At 54.9% G+C, this 23,546-nt stretch overlaps 3 protein-coding genes across 4 annotated transcripts; all 3 read right to left on the reverse strand.

Moving 5' to 3' along the window:
* Positions 1–175: 175 nt before the first annotated feature.
* On the reverse strand, positions 176–4,829 carry KLK1 (kallikrein 1). Its single transcript, XM_057712143.1, has 5 exons — positions 4,745–4,829; positions 2,781–2,940; positions 1,238–1,524; positions 955–1,091; positions 176–379 (listed from the first exon to the last, which is right to left on the reverse strand). Exons 1-5 carry the CDS (start codon positions 4,788–4,790, stop codon positions 224–226), a joined length of 786 nt encoding a protein of 261 aa, XP_057568126.1. The 5' UTR covers positions 4,791–4,829; the 3' UTR covers positions 176–223.
* Positions 4,830–6,540: 1,711 nt separating this feature from the next.
* On the reverse strand, positions 6,541–11,231 carry KLK15 (kallikrein related peptidase 15). Its single transcript, XM_057711927.1, has 5 exons — positions 11,184–11,231; positions 8,178–8,326; positions 7,598–7,881; positions 7,340–7,476; positions 6,541–6,693 (listed from the first exon to the last, which is right to left on the reverse strand). Exons 1-5 carry the CDS (start codon positions 11,229–11,231, stop codon positions 6,541–6,543), a joined length of 771 nt encoding a protein of 256 aa, XP_057567910.1.
* Positions 11,232–19,130: 7,899 nt separating this feature from the next.
* Positions 19,131–22,582, reverse strand: KLK4 (kallikrein related peptidase 4). Of its 2 annotated transcripts, XM_057711929.1 has the most exons (5): positions 22,522–22,582; positions 21,054–21,216; positions 20,372–20,622; positions 20,148–20,284; positions 19,131–19,528 (listed from the first exon to the last, which is right to left on the reverse strand). In XM_057711929.1, the coding sequence occupies exons 1-5, from the start codon at positions 22,580–22,582 to the stop codon at positions 19,376–19,378; spliced, it is 765 nt and encodes a 254-aa protein (XP_057567912.1). In that variant the 3' UTR covers positions 19,131–19,375. The 2 variants fall into 2 exon arrangements, with proteins under 2 accessions (XP_057567912.1, XP_057567911.1); XM_057711928.1 differs by lacking the exons at positions 21,054–21,216; positions 22,522–22,582 and adding an exon at positions 20,787–20,912.
* Positions 22,583–23,546: the final 964 nt, after the last annotated feature.

Genomic DNA, 23,546 nt, shown 5'->3' on the forward strand with positions numbered 1-23,546 from the left:
GGGGTCTGAGCCTTTGTCTGCCTCTTTGTCCACAGCTGCCTCTAACCCTTCCTTTCCGCCCGCTGCACATCTCCCGCCGAGAGAGACCGGGAGGGCTGGGGAGGCTTTCGTCTGGGCCAGATGGGTCCTGAGTTCCCATGTGTCCAGGCTCTGGAAGGCCACATGACACCAGGACTTGATGCGGATTCGATTTTACTAGGGGTAAGGGACAGGGCAGGGGCTTTCAGGGGTTGTCAGCCATGGTCTTCTTAATCCAATCCACATACAAAATCACTTTGGTGTAGACGGAGGGCTTATTGGGGGCACCACAAGGGATGTGGCCCCATGACGTTATTCCTTGCAATATACCCTCGCAGATCAGCGGGCCCCCTGAGTCACCCTACAGCACAAAGGGGGAGGAGAGAGAGTGTGAGAGAGGTTGGCCGGGCCTGGGAAGCTCCAGCACCCAGACCTGGGTGCACAGATCCAGAGAGCAGCTCCCCATCTCTGGGGAAAGAGACACTTGTCTCCAGAGTCCACTCCCAGAAAAACATCAGCGAGGGGACAGTGGCTTGTGTCCTGCCAATAGGGATTGGACCTCAGTGTCCATTTTTTGCCCCAGGGTTGGGGGAGGGGGGACAGGATCCAGGAGGAGGATAGTTCCTGCAGGCAGGTCAGTGGGGAGGAGGAGGGGGACCCATCTATAGGACACGCCCACCCTCAGGGCTCATCTCAGATGTCACCTCTCCAGAGAAGGCTCTCTGACTGGACAGCAAGCATGTGTTAGAGGGAGGAACCGGTGAGCTACGATGTGGAGGAGGGAGATACACGGGATGGGGATGAAGGAGGGAAAGGGGGCAGAGAGCTACAGCTGGGAAGCTATGGAGACAGATGTGGGCTTGGCTCTGAACCCCAGTTCAGAATCTGAGTCCCCACCCCCAGCACGTCAAGGCCCCAGGAGACAGGCTGGCTCACCACGCAGGTGTCCTTGCCGCCTTCCAGGTGTCCAGCACACAGCATGAACTCTGTCACCTTTTGGGGGTGAGCACTGGCACACGCCTTATTGGGCAGGAGAGTGAGGTCCACGCACTGGAGATCGTCTGGATAAGTAACTGTGGGCCAGGGAGAAACACGGCTGTGGCCACAGCCCGCTCCCTCAGCCCTCTTCCCCCGGACTCTGGAGTCCAGGTCCCCAGTCCCCTCCTCCCTTACACCCAGGTGTCTGGGCTCCAGGCTGCAGAGTCTGGCCCTGGCATACACTTATCCGGTTCGATGCTGCCCCAGCCAGAGGCATAGCAGGTGCTCCCCAGTTGGGGCTCCTTGGTGGGCAGCGCCAGGACCTGCACATCCTCTGTGATCTGGACAGGCTCCTGCAGACGGAGCAGCATGAGGTCGTGGCTGTAGTCCTCCCCTGGGAGACGAGTATGGTTCTCCAGGAGGCTCAGGTTGAAACCAGGGTATGGGAAGGCCTTACTGACATGGGCAAACTGAGCTGTGTCTTCATCCTCAAACAGGTTGTGGCGACCCAGCCAGAGCTGGTAATTGCTGGGGAAGGAGAGGATGGAGATGATGAGAATGAGAGAGGAGGGGGGAAGGGAGATGGGAAGAGGGGGAGGGAGAGAGAGAGAGGAAAGGTACAGAGTCACAGGAAACAGAGACAGTGAGTAAAAAGAATAAAAGAATGTGACAATGTCACAGACAGAGGCAGAGACAGAATGGAGTGAAAAAGAGCTTAGAACAGTAGAAAGGATGGGAAAGATGGAGGGGAGACTGTGAGATATAGGGAGCACACAGGTAACAGGATGCAGAAGAGACAGAGACAGTGAGAAATAGACTAAAAAAAAAAAAAAGAGGAAGGGAGGGAAAAGACAGAACGAGGCAGGAGAGTGAGAAATGGACCAAGTGCAGAAGGGAGGAGGAAAGAAAAAGAGAGAATGAGAAATAGAGGCAGAGGAGGTGAGAGGGTGAGAGCGTGTGAGAGAGAAAAGGGAGAAAGGACAGGAGGGGGCGGGGGAAGGGACGGGGCGGGGCCTGGCACCAGCTCAGCTGCAGCTGGGGCTGTGGGGCTGGTTCCCCAGCAGGCGGGTGGCCTGGCCCCCAGCCCAAGGTCAGCGTCCCCTTCTGCCCCAGCTCCTTCTCTCCTCTTCTACTTCCTCTCCCTTCCTCCTTCCCTCCACTGCCCCCATCCCGCTCCAGCTGACACCAGCCCTTCTCTGTGTCCCCTTTGAGTGGATGATTGTCCTGGAGGGAGGGGCTCGGCAGCGTGAGAGCCACCTCCCGCCCCCCTCAATACACAATAGTGAGGGAGAATCTCTTCCTTTTCTCTTGGGAGGTGGTGTGCTCAGTAGTGATGGGAGAGGGAGTGAGGCAGAGACCCAGAGAGACAGGGCAGAGAGATGGAGGGCGAGACATAGGTGACAGAGATGGCAGCAGAGACTTGAGATGGACAGAGACAGGGAGAGACACAGAGAACTGGAGACAGAAGAGAGAGGGAGAGAGACCAATCGTAGTCACACAAAGAGACCCACAGCAGAGCCAGTTACTGAGAGACACACAGAGACAGGACAGAGGCAGACATAGAAAAGGAGACACAAGGACAGACCCAAGAGACCCAGGCAACCACCGAGAGGGCTTCCCTGGGTCATCCGGTCCCAGCCCTGCCCCGCTCCTTGTAACCTTGGACCACAACCTTCCCTCTCTCCCTGTGGTCCCCCAGCCTCCCTTGAGGTTATCCGAGGGGACAGTGCTGGCTGCTTAATCCTGTGTGCGCCCCGCTCTCCAGACTCCCGGCCCCTACTCACTCGCTCATGCAGTGAGCAGCTGTGAGCACCCACTGGGGGTCCACCAGGACGCCCCCGCACTGGAAGCTGCTGAAATGGTACAGAGCCACCTGCCAGGGATGGGAATGCTTCGCACACTCCTGGCCTCCTATGATCCGGGCCTGGACGGGGGGCACAGCGCCTGTGGAGTGAGGTGCTGGGTCAGGTCGCGTGGAGGCTGGCCGTGCGGCTAAGGGGCTGGACCGGGAGAGGGAGCTGAGCTGTGGGATTGGAGGGTCGTGGGGGTAGGGGACCAGAGCTGGGGATCTGAACATGGGCAAGGGCTGTGGGGAAGGGCCTGGAATTCCAGAGCCATCGCTGGGATTGGGGGTTGGCGGCTGCCCTGGGTGTGGAGACCATGCTGAGGGCAGAGCTGACCCCCGAGATTAGGGTGGGAACAACAAGAGAGCGTCGGGAGGAGGCATCTGGTGTGGGGGTGGGGTGATGTAGGTTCTCAGATGGGGGCACAGGAGGCTATGGAGTCTAAGAGGGGAAACCAAGGGGAAAAGCCCCAAGAGACGGGGTCAAAGGCTTTGGGTGGAAGGATTTGGAGGATTAAGGGGCTCCCAGGCTGATGACATGGTGAGGGCTTGGGCTGAGCTTTTGGGCTTCTGGAAAGAATGAAAATTTGGGGAATTAAGTTAGAGGGGCCACGAAGAGCATCTGGGGAATTTGGGGGTTCCTGGATCGGGGCTGGGAGATTTGGGAGAATTTGGGGTTCCAGATCAAAGAATGAATGAAAGGATCAGGCTGGGAAAGGGGTCCGGTGCGGCGTGGGGGTCCCGTGATCCAGGAACGGCATTCTAACAGGAGTGAGGGCCCTGGGACCAGGTTGGGGTGAGACTGGGAGGGAGCTCAGGAGGAGGGGAGCGGAACGACGGTCATTCTGGGATCAGGTGATTCTCATGGGGGTGGGGTTCGTGGTCTGAGGCTACTGGAGGGACCTGGGGTTCTCCTGGGAGCAGCGCCAGACAGAAATGGAGGCATAGCAGGGGCCAAGCAGCTGTGGGAACACAGAGAGAGCTCACTTGATGTGGGGTGTTAGAATCAGATGTTGGGGTATCTAGGGCAGGACAGCAGGGCTGGGAAGGTAGGTGTTGGGATCCCGCAGGGGGGACGGGGGTGGGGGGTGGGGAGGTCCCAGAAAACCAGCGCTGCACAGGAGGGATTCCGTTGGAAGAGGGCTGGAGCTGAGGGAAGGATGGAAATTCTGCAAGGAAAGGAGCATGTGGTTGTGGGTTCTGGATATTTTTCCTGGGGGGAGAAGGCTGGGGGTGTGGGATGGGGGTTCTGGACCAAAGAGGTAAGGATGAAGCACTTGCAGAACTCCTCCCCCCCGCCCCAACCAGATGGGAGGTCTACCTGGTCACAGACGGGAAAGTCTGTTTTTGAAGAAGCATAGGTGTCTAGTGAAATTTAGGGTCCTGGGGAGATGGGGGGGTGGGGGACCAGATGTCAGGACTGAAGGAGCTAGTTGAGAGATGACGGCTGGATGGAGAAAATCACCGGGGTGTGGTAGGATCTGGGGACTCAAGAGCCAGACCATTGGGCCACAGAGAACTAGGGATGGGGGGGTGATTAGGGTCCCAGAGTCTGATGGGATCGGAGGGGCTCCTTGGAAGAGAGAGACAGATGGCCCAGGATCTGCCCCTTTAGTAAAGCAGATGGGGGCAGGGATTTGAGTGGGGAAGTGGAGAAAACTCTGGTTATTCCTGAGAGGCAGCAGGGACCTAGTGCGAGTAAGGTGACAGTGAGGAGGGGTCAGGTTGGATTTTAATGTGGGGCTGGGAGAGATGAGAGAGCCTGGTATCTTGGTTGGGGCTGGGCTGGGTTGGAGGGGTGCAGGCTGGGGTGCCACGTGGGAGGGGAGGAGTAGTGGAGCGGGCACGGGGACAGCATGAGAATCAGGGCACAACCCCCCTCCCACATCCTCCCCGCTGTCTCACCAGTCCCTGCCAGGGACAGGGCAAGGCACAGAACCGGGAACCACATGATGACAGAGGTGTCCAGGGGCAGGCAGGCGGTGAGCTTGGAGCTGGGGAGCCTCCCCAGGAGCCTTTAAAGCCCTCATACCCCGCCCCCCCAGGGCCCCACCTCCTGCCCTGCTGGCACCCAGATGCTGGCCAAGGCCCTGCCCCTGCCTCCTGGGGGCTGGACAGCCCTCTCCCACTCCTAGAACTGTGGAAGGGGCGGGAGAGTGAGCAGCTGCTGTTCTGCAGGCCCTCAGTCGCGCTGGAAGCATTCCTAGGGCCTGAAGCCAGACAGGGCAGGGCCTGGAGCTCCTGGGGCCTTGCTCTTGGGAACAGAGCCAGTGAGGGGAGGGGGAGGTGGGGTGAGTGGGAGCAGAAACAGGAAGGTGGAAGAACCACTGACCTCCAATACAAAGCCCCATATACCTTAACCCCAAGTGAGGCTATGTACCCCCAAGACCCACAGTACCCTCAAATACCAGCAGTGGGGCTCTGATTCCTTTCTCCCTGCACCATTTGGAGCCAAAGATGCCAGCTTCTGAGCTTCTATCACCCCGTGAAATATAAGCCTTAGCTTTCAGAGTGCCCTGACTCTTCCACTCCCAGATTTGGGATCTAGGTCCCTAAATCTACTGTCTCTTTCATAATAAAATCTTAGGTACCCCTCACCAAATCCTAGCATCCCCAGATGCAGGAATATGAAGTTTCAATGGTTCCCAGAGTAAATTTCCTGGCATTTCAAAATCTAATGTGCCCCCCAAACAATGTTGGGGTCCCATTACCTACCTCCTCCTTGTTCCCCAAATCTGGATGCTCTGGGTCATGTCCTCCAAAGTCCCAGAGATCCTGGACTACCAGCCTCTCAAGGTCAAGATATCTTCACAAATTTCAGTCCACCTTCTCTTCCATAAAATATTTAGGTCTCAGGAGCCAGGTTTATGTACTTTAACATTCAGTGACCTTGAAAATCACGTTTTTGGAGTCTCTGAAGGGAGTCAGGAACTAGATTCCTTCAGCCTCAATGGTAAACCCAACCCATTTCCAAGGTTTCCAACCCATTCTCTGGCCTCTTCAGTAAAATCAAAGCAGCTCATGGGGGCCCAACCTCTGCTGCAGGTCAGGAAACTGCCTAAGGAAAGGAGAGTTTTTGCCTTTTTGCCATGGCTACCAGGAAGCCCAGAACTAAATCTTGAAGGAAATGAAGTCATTCTTGAACATCTAGTGTGTGCTGTGTCCCTTCCCTGGGGCCCAGAAATACAGAGTATTTTCTCAGTGCCAGGCACTATTCAAGTCAGTTCATATGAATGACCTCATTTCATCCCCACAACAACCCTCTGAGGAAAGCAATATGAGATGGGGAAACCCAGACTGCCTGAGGCTGGGTTTGTTGCTCACAATCAAATAGCTGGTCCTAGGTGCTGAATGGACAGAGCCCTGCTTCAAGCCATTTTTTCTCACCTGAGGATCAGGGCAGTGGGTGAAAAGGAACAGCATATAGTGGCTCTGGGTTCCCCACACCATCTCCCTTCCTCCCCAGAAGTAAGTCGTAGAAACTTCCATAGAGAAACTTGCATCAGTGTTTTCTGTTATTTTGGTATCAAACAGGTGACCTTGAGCAGCAGCTCTGGTCTCAGATGGGCAAGTCCTTGGCTAACCTCTGGGCCTTGCATGGGGTCTTGGGGGGTGGCCCAGTTCTGTTCCAGGTCAGGATGGGGCTGGACAGCCATGGGGGCTTCTGTGTGGTCAGGGACACAGGTGGTATGCCAAAATAGTCAGTTCCTCTTCATGGTTTCCTTGATCCACTCCAAGTAGCTGCAGACTTTGGTATAGACACCGGGCTTGGTGGTAGTGTCGCAGGGGACATCACCCCAGGACACAATGCCCTGCAGGACACCCCCACAGACCAGAGGTCCCCCGGAGTCACCCTGTGCGGAGAAGGGGAAGCTTGAGTGGGAACCTTCTGGGTCCAGTGCCCCCATCCCCATCCTAATCACCATTTGGAATCTCAATCAAAACCCAATCCAACCGCACCCCAGGCAAATGCACCCCAGCTCAACTCAATACAACCCAATTTAATCCAGATTTATCCAACCCATCCTCACTCCAACACAGCTCAATACAACCTACGTCCAATCCCACCCCCCACAACCATGACCCAACCCGACCCCCACATCTTTCCCATTCAAAATCTAACTTAACCCACACCCATCCTCACTTCCAACACACCCCAGCCCCCATCGTCATGTCTTTTGCATCCCAAACAAAATCTACCTCCATCCCCAATTCAACCCTGACATGTTTCCCATCTGAAGTCAAACCAAACATACCCATTCTCAACCCCAGCCCATGCGTCCCAAACCACACGGTCCACCCCAAACACACCCCAAACCCATCACCTCTCTAACCCCAACTCTAGCCTCACCCCCATTCTAACTGCCCTTCCTTCTCCATCCCCAAAACTCTCCTTAGCATCTTCTGTGGTCCAAAGCAAGCAAAACCCGGCCCCATCCCAACTCCCAAACCTGTTCCCCTCGCTTTCCACTCCTTCCATGGCTCTCTGTCAGCTCTGACCTCACAGGCGTTGGTGCCTCCGCCTGCCACGCCCGCACACACCATGGTGTTCATCAGGCGCCCTGGGTAGTCCTTGTTGCAAGATTTGGTCGCGATAATGCTGATGTTGGCACAATGCAACGTATCTGGGAGTCTCACTGGGGAGGACAGCAGAGTTCGAGAGAATTCACAAAATTTCAGGCCCTTCTTCCCTCCGCCCAAGAGCCCTGGAGAATAGGGTCCTCGAGGCCTGACATCCAGCTCCATCCTTTCACGCACCTTGTGACACTGGGCTCCCTGTGGCCCCAGACTCGTTGTTAGACACCAGGCCCCAGCCGGACACCACGCAGGCCTCGCCGGGCTGGGGGCAGCGCGTGGGCAGCGGGACCGGGCGCACTTTGGCTGAGACTCGCACCGGCCGGGTTAGACGCAGTAACATGATATCGTGGCAGTGGCTCTGCGCTTCGTAATGAGGGTGGCGGACCATGCGAGAGACAGTCCGCAGTTGTTCTGGGCCATCGCGCTTGCGCAGATCGTGTTCGCCCAAGCGCACTCTCATCGAGCTGTGCGAGCGAGTGGTTACCCGCAAGCGGAGGGAGGAGCGGACAGAACGATCAAAGAGCGGGCAACGCGGGGTCCCCCGACCCTCTGGGAATCTGGACATCCCATTACCCTTTCCCCAAGGCCCTGGTGCCAATAGTTCCAGCCCCTGCCTCTCAGAGACCAGCCAAGGGGCCGAAGTCATGCACGCACCTGGAACTCCATCCCCAGACTCCAGCTCTCTTTCTCCTCAGGATCCATGATTCTCAGAGCCCTAGACTCTCCCACCACGCCCCCTCAGGACCCCAAGGCTTCATACCGCGTTTGGCAATGGGCTGCAGACAGCACCCAGCGCGGCGAGATGAGCGAACCACCGCAGTTAAACCGTCCATGCTCGAAGAGGGCCACCTGCCACGGCTGGGAGTGGAGCACACACTCCTCATCCCTCAGCACCTTGTCACTGTCGTCCTGGGCCCCTGAGAGAGGAGACGGAGGAAGATCCCTGAGGACAGGGTCCTTGCCCTTGCACCCTGCCCTCACTACACATTTCCCACCTGTTGCCTTCCCCCAACCTCTTAAGATGTGCCTGCTGTTGATTTTTAAGCATTGCCTTCTCTTTAACTTTTATGACTGCTGCTTGTTTTCTCCAGAACTGTCCCTCTGCCCTCAGCCCCCATTCTTTTGATACAGGACTCTGGGAGACAGAGGACAGGGAAAGGACCAGAGGGCAGGAAGTCCACTGTGATTGGGGAGTGGAGACAAGGACAAAGGATACAGGTCTAGACAGATGGTCACTTGGAACCAGCCATTCAAGGTCACCGAGCTGTCACAAACATCAAAAGGATGTGGCCACTCAATATGTATGACACACAGTCTTGGCTTCAGAGTCTGGACATCTCAGCCAAACGCAGTATCTTACAAGGACACAGATGTGGCCACACAAGGTCATGGGTGAACATACAAGCACAACCAGTCTTTCAAACTTAGGAATTGTTATGGACAGCACTTTAAGCTGAAATCCATTTGCATGTATGTAGGTTGCAGCTTCAGGAATCACAGCACAGAACTCCACATGTCTATGTGAATAGGGATAGTTAAGACATGACTGTGTGTGTGTGTGTGTGCATGTACATACACACACACACACACACACACACTCACAGACACAGATTTGGACATATAAGCTCAGACCTAAATTTACAGTCTCCAGCGTGGATCTGCATATACTAGGTCACAAATTTGCACACTTGCACACGGGGTCTGAACAACGAGTTGAGGTCCTTAATAAGGGTGCACAGGGAGAGACACCGATACACACTCAGGTCACCAAAGACTTGTCACCAACATGGGTCTGTAGTACAGTGGTTAAATCTGAAGTGATAGAGTAAAAAACCCTGGATCCAAATATATTATCTGTGAGACTTTGAGCAAATGGACCTCTCTGTGCCTCTATTTCCTCATCTGTATAATGGGATTGTTATAAGAATTAAATGGGAGAGAGAGAGAGAGTATGATGCCTGGCACATTGTAACTGCTTAATAAATATTAGTTATTTTAAATAAAGGACATATAGATTTATTTATGTAGACATATGTGCGGATGTTCAGGTTGTAGACACAAATTTAGCCTAAGTAATCCAGACATATGTGGAGACCCAGATAAAGATAGTCAAGGTCAAAACTGTGGTTCATCCCCAAGTCACTTTGTGGAGATTCAAAGTTATAGAACCGACCCAGAGGGTCGGAGCTCAGATGTGGACCCACTAGATCAGACCCAGGGAAATGTGGGACACAGAGGTGGCATTCAAGGTCAAAGACACATTGCTCGAGACACAGGCAGCCAGGGCAGGATGGATTTATCTCTAGGTCATCTCTAGATCAGCCCCCAAGTCACTCACTTGGCGTTCAAGGTCACTAATTGAGTTTCACAGCTGGGGACCTGGTTTACACATGTGAACAGGATGTAGACACACGGGGCCTTGCACACGCCCCCCGGCCCCCCCCGCTCACACTGCACCATGTACAAGGACATGAACAGGGCTGTGTCAGGATCACAGGACCACAACCCTCTACGCTGGGCAATGTGGATGTGTCCCCTCAAGGTCACAGCCAGGCATACAGACACATACACTGCGGCAGGATTTGCACAGCCATACCAAATGCCCACACTCTACCCGCCAGAGTCAGGAACTGCGCCAAGGGCCCTGGCAAGGTGCAGGGAACGCGGATGTGGGGGACAAGGGGCTTAACAAGGGAAGGGTGGGGTCGTCCTACAGAGAAGGACAGAGGGTGCAGGCTGAACAGCTGGGCACCGAGGCTGCACCTGGCCAGTCCAAGCTGGAGGAGGGCGGAGGCCATAGCTGGTGCAGCGGGCAGGCAGGGGGCAGGGAGGAGAGAGCACAGAGAGAGCCTGAGGGGAGGCTGGCAGCAGGAGGGAGGTCTGAGGGGCCCCCAGGAGTGAGGGTCATGTGGAGGGGCTAATAAAAGTCCACCTTCAACTTCTCCAGGGTAGAGGCATCAGGTTACAATTAATTTCTCCATGGGTGGTGGCTGAACACGGTCTAGAGCTCTCCTGCCACCTGGAGTCACCTTGACCTAGTGGCTGCCCCTCTCTGAGCCACAGCCCCCTCCCCTGTCAAATGAGGCCGGTAGAGCCCACCCCCAGAGGATCAGATGAGCTCCTCTAAGTGCTGAGCACTGTGCCTGGAATATACCAAGCGCCCAGCAATGCTAACACACTTTTACAGGGCGCTACCCTGGGCTGGCACAACATTTAAATGTCACAACAACCCTGTGAAGGAACATCTGTTATCTCCATGGTGCAGGTAGGAACCTGAGAGACAGAGACATTCAGTAACTAGAAACTGGCAGAGGCAGGACTTGAACCCAGAGTCTGTGTTCTGGAGGTTCCCAACATGTGCTTAATGCTTCGTGTAAGCGTTAAACATCATGCCGTGGAAGCCTCGCCGTCATTGTTGCAGGCAGATGCTGTCTTCTAGAGAAGGCACTCGAGGACCAGAAAGGTGAAGTAATTTCCTCAAGGTCACACAGCAAGGAAGGGGCAGCCCCAGAGTTCAAACTCAGGTTTGTGTCACGCAAAGGCCATGTTCATTGTCACGGGGTCTCCAGAGCAGCCCCAGACCCCGGCTGCTCTTGGCGTAGGGTGAGGACCCAGGGAAGTCAGCGGGGGGTGGAGGTGGGAGTGGAGGAGGGATCACAGGGCAGTGCCCGAGTCAGGGAGGGGCCAGCAGATCGCAGGGCCCAGACATGCTGGTGGGATTAGGTGGCATGACCCTCCCACAGGCCCGGACCTGACCGGCGCCCACCTCACCTGCAGCCGTCAGCAGGAAGGAGAAGGTGAGGAAAAGCCACATTTCAAAGGAGGGACCAGGGCTCTGCTGAAGTCTGGGGAGGGGAGAGAGTGAACTGATGTGAAGCTGGACCCTCCTGCCTGCCACCCCCTCTCCCCCTCCCTCCAGACACAAACCCATCCCACCTGCTCTTAAGAAACCTCTTTTTACCATCCTTGTTCCCCACCCCAACCTGCACTTCCTCCTGGGTTCTCCATCTCCCAAGGGTCTGCTGTTCCTCCAGGCACCGGGACAGACCCTCAGGTTTCCCCACAGCCTGGCAGGCCCCAACATCATCCACTTACCCCAAGGCTCTAGCTCAGGATACATTCTTTCCCCAAACCCTATACCGGTCTCCTATCTGGCCTCTTGGGTCCTCCTCAGTAAGCCTGTCCCTTCACTCAAGTCCCACACCCCCCCACCAGCCTGTACCCCTACATGGCCCCACAGGACCCACCTACACCTGGAGTTGACCAGGTCCCTTTTCTACTCACAGCCCTCACAGACCCGCAGCCCCCCCCAGGATAAAGTCCCAGTCCCCCAGCCTCACTTTTGAGGCCATGAGTGTCTCCTCCCCTTCTAACCGCCCTGGCTGGGTCTCTCATGACCTTGCCCGTCTAGACGCAGCCAATTCTTCCATTCTCCTTCTTGCAATTTCATGCCTCCACGCTTTTATTCAGGCTGTTCCTCCTCCCAGGTATGCCATCCCCTTCAAGGTCCACTTCCCCCTGGAGACCTTTTCTGACCTCCCTGAGCCAGTGGTGTCTGCCTCCCCTCCCAGACCAAGACCTCCCCGAGGGCAAGCCCAGCCTGACTGGACTCTGGATCGCCAGCACTGCCTGATGCTAGGCAAGCTTTGGGCTGGAATTAAAGTCCTTCTTCCCCACATCTTCCAAATTCACATTTGTCCCCTGAGGCTCAGCCCTCACCTCCTCTGGGAGACCCTGATACCTAACAGGTATCTCTTCTGGGTCCTATAGTGCCTATTCTGGTTCCATTCCCAGGAATGCTCAAGTCAGGTCCTCTCTGTGTCCCCAGCACTGCCCAGCCAGGGGCCTGGCACACAGGAGGCCTCAGGGAGACTGTACTGAGCTGACCTGCACCTGTGATAACTCCTGACCTTGTTCCTGGCTCTGGGACAAGTGCTTTCGAAGACGTCCTCCTGATTTCCTCCATCCCCTCCCCACCTCCTCACTGCAGCTCTTTCTTGCATATCCAGGACATTTTCCTGGTTCAGGTCCAACTTGGTGCCTCAGTAAAGAACACATGGACCTACCCAGGTGCCCTTGACATGCAAATCCCTCAGGGCAGTCTGTGTCTGCTCCTTGGAATCAGGACATCCCATGTCTCCCCTAGACCAGGGCAGACCTGTGTCTCTCCTCACTCCAAACCCCCTGCCCCATCTCAAAGATCTCACCCCCTCCAGATCCTCCAGCAGCATCTGGGGTAGCTTGGATGCTAGAAGAAAGCAAGCAGACACCTGAATGCCTGCATTTATAAGCTCCCAGCCCCACCCGGGTCTTGGGGGAGGGGTGCAGGGTGGGGTGGGAAGTGGCTGAGAGTCAGGTTTACAGGCGGGGACGCCTAGGTGGCTGGTGGGGCGGGGGACAAGAACTAATGAGCATTTATTAGGCTGAAGCTTTTGTCTGAGTCTATGAGGAGGAATTTCCCTACCAGGGGCAGTTGGTCAAGGGGGAGGAGGCAGTAGGGCAAGAGCTGAAAATTGGAGATCAAAATACAGAACCAGGATTCTAGAGCACGTAACCTGGAATTTGGGGTCTGGCGTATAGAAACTGGATTCTAGAGTCATGCTTCTTGTGCCTGGATTAGGGGTCTGGATCTTGGAGTCTGGACCTGGACTGGGATTCCCAACTCTGAACTCCCGATTCTGGATTCTGAACCTCCTATTCTGGATTCCTGATCTTGGATCTCTGATTGTGGACAGTGGATTCTGGATGTAGCTATCCAATTCTGGATCGTGGATTCCAAATATAGATCCCCAATTCTGGATCTTGGAGTCTGGACCTCCTAATTCTGGATTCTGGATCTTGGATTCCCATCTTTGATTCTGGTCTCCCATTCTGAATTCTGAGTTTGGGACCTAGAATCAGGCACTCATGGCCTGAAATCACGAGTGGATTTTGGAGTGTGACTTTTGGAGTTTGGGTCTGGAATCTGGATCCTGGACTCTGGCCTTTGAGTGACAGGCCTCAGGCTTGGATTCTAGATCCAGGGCCTCTGAATCTAGAGTCCAGACTAAGAATCTGGAGTCTGGTATTTGGAATCTAGGACTTAAGGTTTTGGGGCCTGCAATATGAATCAGAGATTTTGGATTTTGAGTTATGGGGCCTGGATTCTAGAGTCTGGGTCTAGACTCTGAGGTTTCATGGATTGACTTTGGAATGTGAAGTCTGGAATTTCAAATCTGCATTGTGTATTTAAGAGGCTGGAGTAGGAGACAGGGGCCTGGCTTCCATGATTCTGAGATTCTTAGAATCTTGACTCTAGAGCATGACTTTAGAGACTGGGAGACTAGAGTCTTCATTCTGGATCCTGCAGTCTTAGTTCTGCATCCTGAGGTTTGAAATCTGGATTCTGTTTTCTGGAGACTAGAGATCGTCACTAAAATGACCCAAAGCTTTGGGAATTTAAATTTGTTTTCCAGTGTCTCAGGACCACAGAAGGCCCTGGGAAATTGTCTAGAGTCTATCCTGGCTTGTTTAACTAATGAGGAGGCACAAGGAGAAGGAGGTACTGACCTTAGATCACCCAGTGAAAGATGGGACCTATTATAAGCATAGTTCCTCCCTGTATCTGGAAATCAATCACATATATAGGAAAAGGCTGCATGATTGGGTCTGACTGTTAAGGACATCAGTGGCCAAGGCCTAGGGCTCCCTGGCCCTTGATTTTCCCACAGGTAATATGGGAGAATGATGGCATCTAAGCCCCCAGAGGTCTTTCACACATTCCAGAACCACAGATCCTTAGTTATTCCAGAATCCTAGGGTCTCAGTCATTCTAGAACCATAGACCTTCAAAAGCTCTAGAATACCAGACCTTCAGATTCTAGAATAGAAGGGCCTAAGATATTCTGGGAATCTAGGTCCTCAGATGCTCTAGAACCCAAGATGGTAAAATAATCTAGAGCCATAGATCTCTAGACATTCTAGAACCCTATCATCTTCAGATGTTCCGGGACTTCCAGATAATTTGGCTTCTCAGGCTAGAAGCTATTCTAGAACTACTTTGTCCCTTCATCTTGCCACAAATCTGTGCTCAAAGTCTTTGGACTCACAGGGGCCACAGCTCACAGCTTCAGCTGAGCAATCTCTGTTTACGGAGTGTTGGCCTTGCATTATTTCACTTAACCTTCTGACAGCCCTGTGAGGTGGTTATCATGGCTTCCCCCCCCCCCCTTTTTTTTCTTTAATTTTTTTTTGGCCATCATGTGGGGTCTTAGTTCCCCGACCAGGGATGAAACCTGCATCCCCTGCGTTAGAAGCACGGACTGGACTGCCTGCGAAGTCCCTCCTCCTTAATGCAGAGGAGACTGAGACCCAGAGAGGGGTATCATAGCATAGGTCACAACAGAGGGGGAGGAGAATCCAGCGTTCTGTCTCTGGCAACACCTGGTTTGTCTGTTCATCTCCACCCCTGAAGCCGCCTCCCTCTGTTGGAGCTGGGCGGTGGCGAGGGATAAACATAGCGAGGGCTTCCCGGGTGCCAGGCTAAGCGCGTTCCATCAGGGTCACACGTGCTCCTCCCACCAGCCCACACAGGCAGGTACTGTAAGCGTCTCCATGACACAGATGGGACTCTGAGCTCACACCAGAGCGCAGCCCAGGCTCATACCTGACGGGTGCTCAGGCTCCTCTGGAGGGCGCCCCGCCTCGCCCCGCCCCCGACGCGGTGATGTCAACGCCCCTCCTCCCCACTCCACCACCCCGCCCCGCTCCGCCCACTCCGGCGGAGTCTGACTTGGCTGATCAACGTCCTCCTGGGCATCTCCCCAGACGTCCTTCACCTCCACTAGGGCCTGAGTCCTGCACTATTTCTTCTCTTGGGAACGCTCCCTAGAATCTTTCTTTCATCAGCTTCATGGTTCAACCGCCGACCGAGCAGTTTTCCTCCATCTGACCCTGAGCTCCAGCCACGAGCAGCCACCCACTCCTGGGAGGCAACCCCCCCTCTCCGGAGGTCCCCAAGTCCCTCTCACTCACTGTGTCCTAACTCATTTCTCTCTTTCCCCACGCTCTCCTCCTACCTCCATTCATGTTTCCCATCTCAGGGACAGCCCCCACTGTCCACCCAGTCATGTGACCAGATACCTGTGGATGCTGTCTCAATCGCTTACCTCCCCTCATCCCTTACAGCCCACTGGTACCCAGCCCCATCCCTCCTCTCTGTCCTCTTGGAGGCTCAGATGCTCCTCTCTATTCCTGGACCCTCACCCCAGCCTCCACCCTGGCCTCCCAACCCCCTAGTCTGTCCCCTGCTGTCCATCACTAGTTGGCCACAGAGGGTCTCTCTATATACTCAGAGCTGACCCCGCCCCTTCCCTGCTCACAGCCCTTCTGTAGTGACTCCCCATCACCCCCGGACAAGTGCCTCAGCCTGGTGGTTGAGCTCCTTCAGGATCCCCCTGAGGGAACAAGCTTTATCTTGAACTCCCTCCCCCCAGGGAGACAGTCACTGCATCTTGCCCACCCTGGGCTGGGGGGTGGGGCATGGACTCTTGGTACCCCAGGGAACTCCCCATGTTGGCCCTCCTCTAATTCCATCTCAACCCCCCCTGCCCCCCCCCCCCCATTATGGAACCAGTCAAAAGTGGTGTTTCAGGGTCCTGGCTCTGGTATCAGAGAGCCTGGGCTCAGACCCCTGCTCCACTGCTTGCTATTTTGGAAATTCTGGGAAGTGCTTTCAGTTGCTCATCCTTAAAATCAGGTAATTTTATTTAATAATAATCAGATAAAAGCACAGAGCTTTGCAAGGAGTAAGAATTAGTGCCTGTGAGGAGCTAAGAGCAAAGAGTAAACTAATTCCACATGCGAGCTGCTGATGGGGAGGAGAGAGCTCCAGATGCTCAAGCTCACGCAGGCTGCAGAAGCTGGGGGGAGGGACAAGACAATGGTCCAGGATGCCTGTGGTTCCTTGGGTGTGAAACATCAACTCTGTTTATCAGCACTCACTTGCGAAGCAGTCTTAGGGTGGGGAGGAGTGGAAATTGGGTGGGGTAATATGCACAGAGCAGGTGTGTAAATCAGAATTAGGCTGGTGCATGAAAGATGGGTTAACACAGGACATGATTCAGACGTGGACGCTGGTGCCAGGCAGCTCCGGTTCAAATCCTGTCTCCAACATATAGTGCTGTGTGTCTTTAGGCAAGACACTGGGGCTTTCTGTGCCTCGATTTCCTCATCTGTAAGATGAGAATAATAGCTGTTTCTACCTCAGAATAATAGCTGTTTCTGCCTCATAGGAGTGTTTTGAAGATTTAATGCCTGAAATCCGTGCCTGGCACTTAATTAGTACTGAGTAATCCCAGGCCATTATCAGTCCTGTCTTCCCAGAATCCTGGGGAGGGGCGGTTGTGAGGTCTTTCTCAGAGGACACGGTGGGGCAGCCGCAGATCAGGTCTTGAAGAAGCGGGGGCTCTTCATCTCTCAGTTTTGGCATCTTTCTAAAACCGCTTTACCAAAACCCCTGTTTTACAAATGGCGAAACTGAAGCCCAGGGAGAGACAACGGATGTGCGAGGCCCCAGCTTGAGAGTGTGACATTGAGCAGGGGGAATGGCCCAGGTACAGCTCAGTTTTTCTCTGAGACTTTTTCTTTCTTGCGCTGCGCTGGGCGGAATCAGAGGGAACCTCTTTTCTTCTTGTCCTGGGAGGGTTCCACCGCTAGGTGGCGCCAACATGCGTTTGTCCAAAGGAGGTCGGCTCCCGGGTCTGAGGGAGGAGGGGGCTGGGGGCGGGGACTCCCGGGTCCGAGGGAGGAGGGGGCTGGGGGCGGGGACTCCCGGGTCTGAGGGAGCTGGGGTAGAGGGAAGGACGTGGAATTCTGAAACTCTGACCAAGGAAGGAAGAAGGTGGATCTTGGCAGCATCTGGAAGGGGAAGCTAGAGATGCCTTGGTCCTGAGATTTGTCCTTAATTTCTGTGCAGGAGTTTTTGGATCCAATCAGTGAACAGGCACAGGTTTGCGCAGATTTTTGGGGTGTTGGGCGCCAACACAGCGGCGCTCGCTCATGGACACAAGGCCCTGCAGGTACCCCACCCCCCCACGCCAGACCAGAGGGCTCCCAGCACCCCGCAGGGAGACTGACCGAGAGTCCGAGGAGTCAAGGCAGTGTGTCAAAGGTGGGGGAGGCGAGGAGGGATGTATATGACATGGAGAAGGGGGTTAGAGAGAGAAAACAGGAGAAAAAGACAAAGGGAGGCAGCTCAGGCCTCCCCCCCCACGCCCCGCCCCCCCTCCCCCCAATCCAGCCCTCCCTGCCCCTCCCTCCATCCCCTTCCCTTAAGTCCTGTCTCAGAGCCTGGACCTCTTCTGCCCGACTTTCTGCAGCCGGGGCTGCTGTTCCATCGACCCCTCCGTGTGTCTCTCTTGCTCCTCCTGCAGTTTCATTTCTGCTCTTCTCTGTGTCCCGCAGTCTCTCTCTCTGTTTATCCATTTTATCTCTGTCTCCCTCTGTTTCTTTGTTTTCTTTACCTTTCCCCCAGCCTCTCTGATTCTGAATCTCTCCCTTCCTCCATCTCTGTCCATCTCAATGTGGGCATCTCCCTCCTCCTTTCCCCTTAGTCTCCCTCATTTCTCTCCATCCCACTCCCTCCTGTTTTGTTCTCCCTGTGTGCCTGCAGACCCATGGGTCCCTCTGTGTTCCACGTCTCCTCTTTTTTTCTTCCCTCTCTGTCTGAATGGGGCCTTCTGTTCTGCTTTGCCTCCCTGTGCCTCCATATTTTGTCTCTCTCCATCCTTGTATTATTTATTTATTTATATATTTATTTAGTTATTTTTATTTATATTTTTTGGCTGCGTTGGGTCTTTGTTGCTGTGCACAGGCTTCCTCTAGTTGCGGTGAGCGGGGGCTACTCTTCACTGCGGTGTGTGGGCTTCTCACTGTGGTGGCTTCTCTTGCTGCGGAGCACAGGCTCTAGGTGCGAGGGCTTCAGTAATTGCGGAGCGTGGGCTCATTAGTTGTGGCTCACAGGCTCTAGAGCGCAGCCTCAGTAGTTGTGGTGCACGGGCTTAGTTGGTATGTGGGATCTTGGTGGATTCTTAACTACTGTGCCACCAGGGAAGTCCCCCCACGTCCTCTTTTATGAGTGGGGATTTGTCTATTTTACTTTTAGTTATTTCACCCCTTACTTTATTTACTTGAGATTACATTGTGATACATAATAATTTGAATATCTCCTTAAGAATAGATTCACAATATATTTATGAATATATTCCTGAATGTAAATTCTTATCAGTATATCTATTTAGTATAACAATTCTTATGGTATAATAATTCCTTATATTCTTGGGTCCTCAGTCTCTCTGCTCTCTGCCCCCCCCCCAGATTCTTCCCACCAGTCTCCAACTACAGCAGGAGGTCCTGAGGCAGCGACAAATGGAAAATTCTTAAAGTGCATTTAAGAAGACCAAACCAAAATAAGTCAACTAAAGCTACATAAACTAAATAAGGAAATCCCATTAATTTGCCATTCGCTGATTTGACTTTTCAGAAACTGGACAACATCCACAGAATCAGTTTCTCTCAACATCCCAGGTATGTCTTTTTCCTTGGGGCTCCTCTGGCCCTCCTGGTCAAGGCTCCCATTTCCTGGATGGGGAAACTGAGGCACAAGGAGGGAAGGCTATTTGCTGGAATCTCTTGGATGGGAAGGGAAGCAAGGAGGACAGTCGAACCAAGCCTGTGCTTCTCTTAGACTTTATTTCTGGGCTTAGGGGAAGGGACAAGTACAGTGAAAAACGAACTTTCTCTACCAATGGTAAGGCGGGGTCAACATTGTGCCACCAGGGGGCACTGTGTACAGAAAAAGATTCTTGGTGGGACTGGACTCCTGGGTCTGAGGGAGGAAGGCACTGGGAACGCAGATTCCTGAATTCCTTTGGCTGCGTGTATTTGGAGGTTCAATTTCATGGGTCCCAGTCCCGGGAGTTAACTGGCCTGAATGGTTTTCTGTATCCAGTCTGTGAACTTGCAGAGGTTGGTGTAGACGCCTGGCACGTTGGGTTGGCCACACGGGGCTTGTCCGAAGGACACAAGGCCCTGCAGGGACCCATTGCAGACCAGGGGACCCCCAGAGTCACCCTGTTGTGGAGAAACAGAGAATGAGAATCCAAAACACAGAGAGGCGGAGATAGATGTGAGGCCAGGAAGGAACCACATGAGGAGAGGCAATGACAAGGAGAGGGGAAAAAAAAAAAAAAGACAGCAACACATTCCTTAAAGATTCCATTCTGGAGCCCTGATTGCGCCTAATTCTGCTCCCCTACATCCTAACAGCTGGTAGATTCTCTTGGGTTTGTTACTGTTCCGTCTTTGTTTGTGTCTCTCCTTCTTTCTCTCCCCCTAAAGCTTATTTCTCTGTCTCAGTGACTCCCAGAGTTTCTGTGCCTCACTGCATCTCTTTGTATATCCTGTTTTTTTTTTTTTTTTCCTTTCCTACTTCACGTTGCATTGCATGTCTATGCGTCTATGTACCTGTTTCTCTCTGGCTGTGCTGTTTCTGCCTCACTGCATCTGTCTTATTTCTGTTTCTCTCTTTCTTTGCTTCTCTTTATTCCCGTGTCTGTTTCTGTCTTTCAGTCTCTCTCCCCGTTTGTCACCCTATCTCCCCGTATCTCTGTTTCTCACCGCGGGTCCCTGTCCCCTCCCTTCTCCATCTCTCCCTGGATCTTCTCCCCTCTTCCCTTCCCCCATCTCTCACATGGCAGGAGTCCTTTTGGTCCTGGCCTCCGCCAGCGCAGAGCATGCTGGGGTGGTACACGGAGGCATAGAGTTCATTGCAGACCTCCTCCGACACCACTGAGATGTTCACGCATTGGAGCACTGTGGGCAGTCTGCCTGGGACGCGGAGCATCGGATCAGCCTCTCTGGCTGCGCAGACAACCCCCTCGGAGAGGCCGGACACACCCACACTCCCGAGCTCACCATTCGCTAGCCGACCCCAGCCGGAAACCAGGCAAGAATCCCCAGCGGTCGGGCACTGCGAGGCGATGCTGATGTTCCGGATGGTGTCAGACTGGGGAACCGATCCTTCCAACTTGATGAGCATGAGGTCGTTGGCTAAAGATGGTTTGTTGTACTCTGGGTGCTGGATGGAGAAGTGGGCCTCCATCATCTGGCTGTCTGGTTCTTCGTCGGCCTCAAGACTGTGCAGGCCCAGCCCTACGGTATAAGACCTGAGGGCCACGGGGTGCGGATGGGGTGGGGACAGAATAGTTTTGTGGCAACTACACCGTTATCTCCATTCCTGCCCTCAACCGCAACCCCATCTCCAGCCCCTTTCCCCAAACCCCATCTTCCTTGCTAAGCACTGCGCTAGGAACCACCCAACCTAATGCACGATCAGTAATCCAGGGACAAGACTTTGCCTTCATTCACTTGTAACTCAGCAGCTGAGCTGGGATTTCAACCCAGGACTCGCTGAGTCCTTCCAAAGCAGCACATGGCTCCCGCCTCCCACGCAGAGCCTTCCTTCACCCTGGTTTTCACTTTCGATAACCCGAGGGGGAACCTATTGAACCCCTCCCCTCGGCTGGCCATACATCTGGGTCCTCCCTAAGACCCAGGCCCCGCCCCCGTCCTCGCCCCCGCCCCGCCCCGCACTCACTTCTGGAAACAGTGTGCGGCTGACAGCACCCACTGCGGATGCACCAGGACGCCCCCGCAGAAAAGTTTGTTTTCCAAGAGCAGTGCCGCCTGCCAGGGCTGCGAGTGCGGGTGGCAGTCCTCGCCGCTTATGATGCGGCTGCCGCCACCCCAGACAAGGGATCCTGAGGGCGGAGTCAGGGCTGGGGACGCGCTCAGAGCGGAATGGGGGGCGGGAGGGGTGGGGAGGCTCCTGGGGGCGGGGCTCGGTGCAGGGGCGTGGTCAGGCCTGGGGAAAAGGCCCAGAATGCTGGACACTTCCCCCTGGGGCCGTGGTCCTGGCTTTCGGGGGCGTGGCCACGGTGCAGGGGCGTGATGAGGGCGCCGGTGGTCGGGGGGATGGGCTCAGGGTGGAACCCGGGCTTGTGGGAGCGGGGTTGGCCTCCCCTCCCCTCCCCCCACCCCGGTCCAGGGGGAGCGGTCAGAGCTGGGGGACCGACTCAGGAGGCGGGACTAGGCCTCTCGGGGGCGGGGTCACGGCGCGGGCGGTGTGGTCAAGACCTCAGGGATGCAGTCAGGGATCCTGAGGGCAGTCAAGCCCTTGGGGAGGAATCAAGAATGAGTGAGGAGAAGGGGGCGGGACCACAGTGCAGGCCTTTTACTTCCTTGGGTTGAGTTAGGATTCAGGAGGCGGAGATCAGGGTATAGGAAGTAGGGTCACTTGTCAGGAGGAGGGTTTCAGCTTTGAGTGCCTCACACCGATCTCTGGGACCCGCACGTCACATCTCTCTCTCTCTCTCTCTCTCACACGCACACACACACACACGCACACACAGGCGCCACTGCCAGGCTTGTGCGCCCCTGGGGCCACAGCCTCCCAGCACAAGCAGACCCCCTCACACAAGGTGGCAGAGGCAAGGGCGACACAGCCAGATGCTCAAGGAGGCAGTGCCGCTCTCTGTGGCTCTCGGAGTCTCACCTTCCCTGGCTCAGCAGCAAAAAGTCGGCTCACACAGAAACCCCATCACACCGTCCGGTGATGTGGGTCCCTGGGGGTCCGAGGATTGGAGACCCAGGAAGCAGAAACAGATTGCCAGCAATGGGTGACTCCCCTAGAAGCACAATCTGCCTTTTAGCCGCACCCCAGGCCCCCCCAGGTCCTCACAGCCTTGTCACTCTGCCGGATATTCAGAGGCACAAGCTGTCAGAGTCGTTCATCCGATCACGCAGGACTCACACGGGTACGACCACACACCCTGTCACACTGTGTCACACACAGAGGCGTGCAAAGCCACACACACACAGTACACATATGCAAACTCCCTGTGATACGAGGAATCACACGTGTGCATCTGGAGAGCAGCGGTCACACAGTACTGTCCCCCACGCAGCTTTAGTCACATCCAGGAGGACACTGAGTCATGCCTGTGCGGTAACAGACACTGAGCCTCAGGCACGGTCACATCCCCCCCCCCAACACGCACAGATACCTGTGACACCGAGGACGAGGTGCCCCAGGAACCAGACCCAGGGGTTTCCTGCTGTGGTCATCCTTCACCACCTGCGTGGAGGTCAGTCTCAGGTGAGTCTGGGGTTCCTGCAGCCCAGGTCTCTGCATCTGTCTCTTTCTGTCTCCATTCCTGCCCTCCCCAGGAAATTATTGGGCAAACAAGGACCTCAACACTCCCCCCTCCGTGGACACACACGTCATAGGATCTGAGATCATGGCCCAGAGACCCTCAGCCTAGAGAGATTTAGAGGCTGAGAGAGAAAAAGAGAGAGGGAGAGTGAAGTGGAGGGAGAGGGAGAGAGAACTAGGTGGAGAGGAAGGGATGGAGAAAGTGTCTCTCCATCTATAAAGTGGGTGAGATTGGAGGATGGAGGCAGAACCCTCAAGGATGGAGGGAAGATGGCGCACTTGAGAGAGATCATCAGAGACAGACCGAGAGTCAGAGTCAGGGAGAGAGAGATTCCAGGGAATAGACTAGGGGAGACAGAGAGAGAGTTGGAGAGACACTCCTAACTAGAGAGCTATTCGGGGAAGAGACCTGGAGACATAAGATCCGAAGGCTGAGAGTCACAGGGACACAGAGCTGTAGGGAGGATGAATCACCAGGACTGTGTGCTCTTAGGGGGCGGGAGGTGGGGACTGCAGGGACGCTCACCTGGCTGCCTCTGGGTTCCCAGATCCTGTGCTGGGCTGAGCTCCTGCCTGCTGCCTCCAACAGGGGCCCCTGTGGGACTTATAAGCCTCCCCAGCTGGGCCGGCCTCCCCCCGCCCCCCCCCCCCCCCCCACCAGGGACACATGCCTGGGGTCAGGTGCTGCAAGCTTGTAGCTCTACGCTCTCAGGCTGCCTCGTGCCAGGCTGGGGTCAGGGAGCCAGAGGGGCTGTGAGACCCTGGCCTCACTCCCCGCTTCTTTCTTGGTTCTCTGTCAGCTTCCTCCCATCTCTCTCTCTCTCTCTCTCTCTCTCTCTCGTTTTATCTCTCATTTTCTTTTCCTTTTATTCTCTC

This window comes from Hippopotamus amphibius, chromosome 16 (genome assembly GCF_030028045.1).
Source record: "Hippopotamus amphibius kiboko isolate mHipAmp2 chromosome 16, mHipAmp2.hap2, whole genome shotgun sequence".
NCBI classification, from domain to species: domain Eukaryota; kingdom Metazoa; phylum Chordata; class Mammalia; order Artiodactyla; family Hippopotamidae; genus Hippopotamus; species Hippopotamus amphibius.

Coding starts and splice junctions, on each gene's coding strand:
- KLK4 (XM_057711929.1), bottom strand. CDS start 22,582: ATGACCACAGCAGGAAACCCCTGGGTCTGGTTCCTGGGGCACCTCGTC. Junction 20,623..21,053: donor GCCGCACACTGTTTCCAGAA/GTGAGTGCGGGG, acceptor CGTGGCCCTCAG/GTCTTATACCGTAGGGCTGG. Junction 19,529..20,147: donor ACCAAAAGGACTCCTGCCAT/GTGAGAGATGGG, acceptor TCTCCACAACAG/GGTGACTCTGGGGGTCCCCT.
- KLK1 (XM_057712143.1), bottom strand. CDS start 4,790: ATGTGGTTCCCGGTTCTGTGCCTTGCCCTGTCCCTGGCAGGGACTG. Junction 1,092..1,237: donor CAGCATCGAACCGGATAAGT/GTATGCCAGGGC, acceptor CCTGGCCCACAG/TTACTTATCCAGACGATCTC. Junction 380..954: donor GCGGCAAGGACACCTGCGTG/GTGAGCCAGCCT, acceptor TTTGTGCTGTAG/GGTGACTCAGGGGGCCCGCT.
- KLK15 (XM_057711927.1), bottom strand. CDS start 11,231: ATGTGGCTTTTCCTCACCTTCTCCTTCCTGCTGACGGCTGCAGGTGAG. Junction 7,477..7,597: donor AGGGAGCCCAGTGTCACAAG/GTGCGTGAAAGG, acceptor TGTCCTCCCCAG/TGAGACTCCCAGATACGTTG. Junction 6,694..7,339: donor GAGGCACCAACGCCTGTGAG/GTCAGAGCTGAC, acceptor TTCTCCGCACAG/GGTGACTCCGGGGGACCTCT.